Source organism: Tarenaya hassleriana, unplaced genomic scaffold, assembly GCF_000463585.1.
Source record: "Tarenaya hassleriana unplaced genomic scaffold, ASM46358v1 Cleome40, whole genome shotgun sequence".
Classification (NCBI taxonomy): Eukaryota; Viridiplantae; Streptophyta; class Magnoliopsida; order Brassicales; family Cleomaceae; genus Tarenaya; species Tarenaya hassleriana.
Genome location: NW_010966882.1, coordinates 348,507 through 356,561, shown reverse-complemented (window position 1 = coordinate 356,561; position 8,055 = coordinate 348,507). Strand labels below are relative to the sequence as shown.

Genomic DNA, 8,055 nt, shown 5'->3' with positions numbered 1-8,055 from the left:
TGAACATAACGTTGAAGCAGAAGCTATAAGTCCTGCTGATGGTAGTGTTGTTGGAGGAAATGGAAAACGAGGTGTGGAAGATTATGACGATTGTTTATTGTTGAGCCCAAATTTTAAGAGTAAAGTTGGGAGTAATAATGTAACAGAAATTATAAATCTTTCCGTCAGTGAACATTCAAGTGGACTTAGAAAAGTTATAGTGACAGAGTGTGATATTGATAAGATCCCATGTAGTCACGCAATCGCAGCACCTCATAAGGTTGTGAAAGCAAATAAGATACCAGACTTGTGTTCTCCATACTATTTGCGCGAGTCATGGCGTCATGCTTATGAAGCAACTGTGTATCCGATAGATTGTTGTGAATGGAGGATCGATGATCCAAATATTGCAAACCGCGTGGTTTTGCCTCTTATAGTGGAAGACAAACGGAAAAGTGGGAGACCCAAACAAAATCGCTTTCCGGGTCCTGGTGAAGCCTGAAAAAGGATGCATGTCACAACAGAAGTATCAATATCAGCAATGTGTGAGAGAACACTTGACCATGTATGAATAAAGAGACCATTTGTATAATAATTGTGTATTGTATTCCATGTCCTTTGCTTCCTTGTTGTATTTTAATTTATTTAATTTGGTCTCATTCTACATCTTAAAATACAATAAATAAGTTATCTCATATGACCACTGTTTGTGACCCATTGTGACCAGCATGTGACCAATGTGACCATTGTCCAATTTTGTACTATGGGACCATTGTGACCGGATGTGACCTGTGACCAAGTGAGAAAAGTAAATGTAGGTGTAAACATGCTTTTTAAACTTGGTTGTGTTGTGACAAGGTATAAAGAACACAAATATAGTGTTAATCATAAATTTACAAAATATGTTAAGGTGTTTGTAATACAAAAGCACCAATATTATCAAAATCATTCATAAAACACTATGAACACTTATGTGACACATGTATGAACACTACTTTTGCACCCATAATTTGAATAATTCTGTTTTTTCTCTTCAATACGGTACACAAGAGTGAGAAAAGTAAATGTAGGTGTAAACATGCTTTTTAAACTTGGTTGTGTTGTGACAAGGTATAAAGAACACAAATATAGTGTTAATCATAAATTTACAAAATATGTTAAGGTGTTTGTAATACAAAAGCACCAATATTGTCAAAATCATTCATAAAACACTATGAACACTTATGGGACACATGTATGAACACTACTTTTGCACCCATAATTTGAATAATTCTGTTTTTTCTCTTCAATACGGTACAAAAGAGTTAATATGGAACATGTGAAAGCATTCGTAATGATTCATTTGAAAGAATCCATAAAATCGACCCTTGTGACCCAATGTGACCAACTGTGACCCAATGTGACCGAAAATTTGTGGGACCCAGGTTTGGCATGCATTGTTTTGGATGGGGTCCAGTGTCATCCAGCTATGCAAAAAAGTTGCAGTTGACAATTCAACCCTTGATTTTGATGGGACCCATGCAAATGAGAGTAGTATTTTTTTTAATAAGGCAAATTTGATTCCCTCCAATATTTCCACTCGGGTTGAGACGCTCTGGTTTCCAAACAAATTCCTTTTCTGCAATCTCAACGTCTTCCTCAGCAACGCCTTCGTCAGAAGATTCTTCCTCAACCTCGTCTTCCTCACCAACATCCTTCTAGCTTCTATTGCTTCGCCCTCTGCCTCTGCACCCTGCCCCTGCCTCTACCTCTGGCTCTGGCTTTGCCTCTCTCTCGACCTCCTGCAGCCTGAGACCGAGTTCTTTTGGGCGGTAGACCAGTTATTGATTCTACATAAGGGTTTCTTTTGGATGACCCATCAGCAATTTTCCTTTTGCTTCTTTTCCTCAACTCTGCATCAGAGGAGCCAGCTACAACAGTTTTAGGAATTTCTGCTGGAGGTTGAGTGACTTCATCTTCAATAGGGGGACAAATCCTTTGTCAGAAGATTTTGCGGCTGTCTCATCCTCTTCCTCAGCTTCTTCGCCTGCCTTATCCTCATCGCCATCGCTTTCACTCCCATCACCATCAGCGTCATGTTCTTCTTCTGTATTCTCTACCTCAGTGCCAACATCTTCTTCTTTTGTATTCTCATCCTCAATGCCAACATCATCTTGAGCTGCCTCATCCCCATCATAGTCACTGTCATCTTCTTCAGCATCTTCTTCGAGGTCATGTCCTGAACGAAAAACAAAGTATACAATCAGATTAAAACATGTGACCATATTCACATGGTACCATGTGACCATATTCACATGGTACCATGTGGCCATATGAACATGGTCTCACGTGACCAAATGACAAAGTTCACATACTTACTTCCTACTTGTACGATGATGTTAGCCACCATTTGGTCCATGGAAGAAAACTCTTTCTCCTTACGCGATGGCTCTTTCTCCTTAGGTGTTGGCTCTATCTCCTTACGAGATGGTTCTTTTTCCATCACCAATGTCTCATGTGTCTGTGTCTTCTCTTTTTCTGACCCCAATGGAGTCACATCTCTCTGTCTTAACTCAAAAACTCCAATATCTTCATCGTAATATTCGTCGATTCCGAAATGAAATTTTACACTATGTGACCATTGTGGAGTCACATCTCTCTGTCTTAACTCAAAAACTCCAATATCTTCATCGTAATATTCGTCGATTCCGAAATGAAATTTTACACTATGTGACCATTGTGACCGACTGTGACCTGTGACCGAAATGTGTTGATAAATATAGGCCAAATTTTAATTTTTAAGCTTTTTCTGACCCCAATATTTTCAACCCAATTTTTTTTTCTTCAAAATTTTTTCAATCAAAATTTTTTCTTTCCATTTTTTTTCACCCCATATTTTGTAGTATCTATAAACAAATTTAGATATAAAATAAACATAAAATATAATATCATAACAAAAAAATTTGTAGTTTTATAATAAACAAACAAAATGTCATATTTAGAGTTCATAACAAAAATAAATAAGTTCATAACATAAATAAGTTATTGATTATACTTCTGAACACTTCCATTGACAAATATGACATGTGTCAACTGCTCACGCATCTGGGTGACATTGTCATCACATATCAACGGGCACAATTTCCCTTCTTGTCCAAAGCATATCGCATCGGCATATTTTACCGCAAAAATACTGCACTCACAGCCATTAGCATTCTGAGGTAATCCATCCACATACTCAATATCGAGTACATCGCCATCATAGAAACTTTCTGACCCAACGATGAGACAAGTTTTTGGAATAAGATGACTGAGCTTCTGAACTACCTTGTCCATATTTTTTCCTTAATCGGTTTGAGCAGTCATAAATCTGGAGTCTAATTGAAATCCACCTTAATTGTATTCCAACGGGACCTTGTGACTGTGTGATCATGTGACTTTGTGACCTTGTGACCATGTGACCATGTGACCATGTGACCATTTGACCATGTGATCATGTGATCATGTGACCATGTGACCTTGTGACCATATGACCATGTGACCATGTGATTATGTAACCCTATGAACTTAGAAAAATATGAGCAAGTAACCATGTAAACTTATAATATATGTGATCCATATAATCATGTGACCCGTGACCATGTGACCTTCTAACCTTGTAACTACACAACCGTGTCACCAAAATGACCATCTCACATGTGACCTTGTGACCATACAATCGTGTTACCTGTACGACCTTGTGACTTTTATGAACGTGTCTGTGTGACCATGTCATTCGAATCGTCATGTCACCCATACAACCAAACATCGACTCATGTGATATTGTTACCTATATGACAATACTAAATAACTTTGTGACCGAAACTCACTCATTTCACTCGATTTTAACCTTAAACCATCAAACCCAATATTTTATTTTGAAATCCCCAAATTTTCAAAAGTACCCAAAACCCTAATGCTCTCGAGTTCAAATCTTCAACCCATACTCAAACCAAATAATAAGAAATCTCAAAATCAAACAAATGTGCAAACAGATCAAAATTTAACCTACCATGTGTTGTTCTAACTATGCAATCTCCATCAGGTTCTCATTCTCGCTCGAAGACTGTGACGAAGACGAACTCGAATCCATGTTATGCACTATCGTCGTTAATTCTTCTTCTAATCTTCTCATATTTTGGTGGGTAAATAAAATTTGTGAGAGAAAACGAAAATTATGGCACAAATCGACGAGAAAGAGGAGAGTCGTCGATTCTGCAAAGAGAAAAAAAATGGCGATTAAAGAGAGAGGGGAGAGAGAGTTAGACGTGACCTAGAGGAGAGAGAAAGAGAGTAATTTCTCTCCTTTAAATTTTTTTATTTTTATTTTGACTTTTTAATCTATGACAAGGTTTTTTGGTCCTTTTAATATATTATGAGGGGTTTTGTGTCTTTTGTAGTATTTTTTGTTCTTTTTTTTTTATTTTTTGTTTGGAGGGTAGGATAAGAAGTAGATGTAGCCTTTGGAGGATATTTCAGCTATATCCCCGTATATAACATACATACTTATATCTATGTTTATTTTTATTTGTAATTTATGACCCATGTAAGGTATTTTTATGATCAATTTCTTTAATAGACAAAATATATAAAACTAATGCTTAGAAATGAAGAGTTTACAAATAGATTCATATAATGTATTTTTGATTAAGTGTATACACAACAGATTTTATAAAATTTATTTGTAGAGTATTAATTTTAGATTATAAAATTTAAAAGGTTTTTAATTAATAATTAAATTACCTTCTTTCTTTACTTCCTATAAGACATTGATATCTTGTCTTTTAATTATCACAAGATGAATAATATAACAAAATAAAAAGATAGAAATTAACAATATAAAAGAAACATCATGCTCATCATTGCATATATGGCATACAGTAAACGTCCGGAATTTTTCAATTCACATAAATGATAAAACTAATATAAATTATAATAAAACTTTCATACTAAAATATTAAAATTTTAACATATTTCATATAACGGATAAACATAGTTAAATAGGGGCAACTTCCGTTTTACACTCAATGTGCTACATCAACTTCCACTCATACCTTCTTCATTGCATATATGGCATACAGTAAACGTCCGGAATTTTTCAATTCACATAAATGATAAAACTAATATAAATTATAATAAAACTTTCATACTAAAATATTAAAATTTTAACATATTTCATATAACGGATAAACATAGTTAAATAGGGGCAACTTCCGTTTTACACTCAATGTGCTACATCAACTTCCACTCATACCTTCTCCTTATAAAAAAAAAATTCCAACATCTAATATACCCTCTTCTATAAATAATGACCAAAACACCCTTTTATATTTAATTTTTTATTAAAAAATATCTCCAAAAATTAGGGTAAACGGGGTCTCTCTCCTCTCTCTTTCCGGTATCTCTCTCCTGTCTCTCTCTCCCTCATCGACATTGAGCTCTCTCTCTCCTACACTTTCTCTCTCATCTCAATCTTGCGATTTTTTCTCCAAAATCGGTAGAAATCAAAGCAAAATCAGTGGAAAATTGTTGAAGAAGTTGAAAACAGGTAAGAAAATGTGAAAATCTTATTTGTTTCTACCCACATTGATGGTTGTCGATGTTTATATGATGAACATTGATGCTTCTTCTACCTTTTTTCTTCTAATTGTTGACAGTTTTGAAGTTTTATCTTTTGTAGTATAGTATAGTCATAGATCCGGGTCGGATATGGACTTTAGATGTTGTTTCTAGAGTATCACTAAACACAAATGTCGGGTCACAGTAGAGAGGAGTTGGTGCGATGGCCACACGGTCACAAGATCACAAAGTGACATGGTGACGTTAGTCACGGCTCATTAACATAACGGTTGGCATATGTTTCAAGAATGATATGGTACTATTTTCACATGGTCACATGGTACTATGTTTACATGGTCACATGGTACTATATTACAATAGTCACATGGGACTATGGTCACATGGTCACATGGTACTATGTTTACATGGTCACATGGTACTATAATAACATGGTCACATGAGACTATGTTCACATGGTCACATGGTACCATGGCCGCATGGTCACATGGTCACATGATTCATAATAGTAGGATTGGTAATAATGGTTACAGGGTGAGGAATTCACATGGTCAAAATGTCACATGGTCACATGGTCCAGAATAGCCAGAATGATAATAATGGTCACATGGTCACATGGTCACATTGTATTATATTCATATGGTCACATGGTCACATAGTCCAGAATAGTTGAATTGATATGTATTTTGTATTTGTGCTTTCTACAGCTACGATGGACGGGCAAGATGAGAGATCAACAATTGTATACTTTTTCTATGATGGTAGGTGGATATTGAATAAAAACGGAGAATATGAATGGGAAGGAAAGTTCATGGAAAATCAAAGATTGTTGTTCTTTTGTCCCCCCTGTGAGGTAACCTACAGTGACCTTGTTCGAGAGTTATGTGCTGAGATGAAGGTGGAGAAAGATAAAACGAAGATCAGGTTAAGTTATTTGCCAAATGTCAAGGAGAACAGAAAGCCGACATACTTATGGAATGACAAGCACGTTCATATTTATTTGTTGGATAAAATAAATGGATTGCGAGGTATGCTTTATGTGGAGATAGGAGAGTTACGTATGAAAACTGATGCTGAAGAAAACGTTGAAGAAGAGGCTATAATTCCTGCGGATGGTAGTGTTGTTGGAGGAAATGGGAAACAAAGTGTTGTAGACTATGACGATTGTTTTATGTTGAACCCAAATTTTAAGAGTAAAGTTGGGAGTAATAATGTGCCAGAAGTTATACATCTTTCTGATAGTGAACATTCAAGTGGACTTAGAGAAGTTATGGTGAAAGAGTGCGTTGGTTGTCATGATGATGATGATGATGATGATGATGATGATAATGGTGATGATGATAATGGTGATGATTTGGAGCTTCAGATTGTGGAGGACTCTTTGTTTTCTGATTCTGTGTTCACTTTCAGTGATGGATTAAATATAACAGTTGGTCATGAGTTTGACGATAAGGAAGCAGCGCAAGAATATGTTCGAAAGGGTGCAGCTGTGGCTCGTTTTAGGTATACTACGATGAGGTCTGATAAGAAGTTATGGGAACTAAGATGTAAATTTGCTGGATCCGGCTGTAATTGGAGGTTGCGTACGGCATTGATCTTAAACTCGAAGCGTTGGAGTGTAAGAAAACACAATCCCATTCACAGTTGCAAACCCGTTTCAGAATCAAGCAAAAGTATGAGCGGTACAAAAAAATTGGTTAGAGATTATTTGAAGGATGAATTTCCCGGTAAACTTGATAACACTCCTTCTGCACATGAAATAATAGACCGTGTAAAAGCAAAGTATGGCACAACCGTAACATATTTGACGGCATTACGGGGGAAGCACAAAGCTGAAAGTGAGATTCGAGGTGATCCTGCAGAGCATTTTAGGAAACTTCCTGGATGGTTGTACATGTTGCAGAAGAGAAATCCTGGGACAATTGTAAGTCTCGAGTTAGACACAGATGACAGAAGCTTCAAATACCTCTTCATTACATTGGGTGCAACGGTCAAAGGATGGAATTACATGCATAAAGTGGTTGCTATTGATGCAACCTTTCTTACAGGCCAGTACAAAGGTACATTAGTTGTTGCAACCGCACAAGATGGTGACCACCACCAATATCCATTGGCATGAGGTATTATCGATAGAGAAAAAGATGCATCATGGAGGTGGTTTATGGAAAGATTAATAAATGCAATCCCAGATGGACCTGATGTCGTTGTGATATCTGATCGACATAGAAGCATAATAAAGGCCGTTAGAGAAGTGTACAAAGAAGCTGGCCATGGATTTTGTGCGAGACACATAGCGCAAAATCTGAAAGTTAAGGTTAACAGAGGTATGGGAAGAAAGAGTTCAAGAGGTGAAACTGTCGCAGAAAGGTTTTTCAAATGCGCGGAAGCGTATACGTTGCACGAGTTTGAAGAGAGATTTATTGATCTGAAGAACATGTATGAACTTTCTAACCATTATTATTAATCAGACAAATCAGAAAT

General features: G+C 36.4%; 1 protein-coding gene across 1 annotated transcript; it reads left to right on the top strand.

The window, feature by feature from the left end:
• Positions 1-6,286: 6,286 nt before the first annotated feature.
• Positions 6,287-7,693, top strand: LOC104824657. The gene is made up of 2 exons (XM_010556769.1): positions 6,287-6,847; positions 6,941-7,693. The coding sequence occupies exons 1-2, from the start codon at positions 6,287-6,289 to the stop codon at positions 7,691-7,693; spliced, it is 1,314 nt and encodes a 437-aa protein (XP_010555071.1).
• Positions 7,694-8,055: the final 362 nt, after the last annotated feature.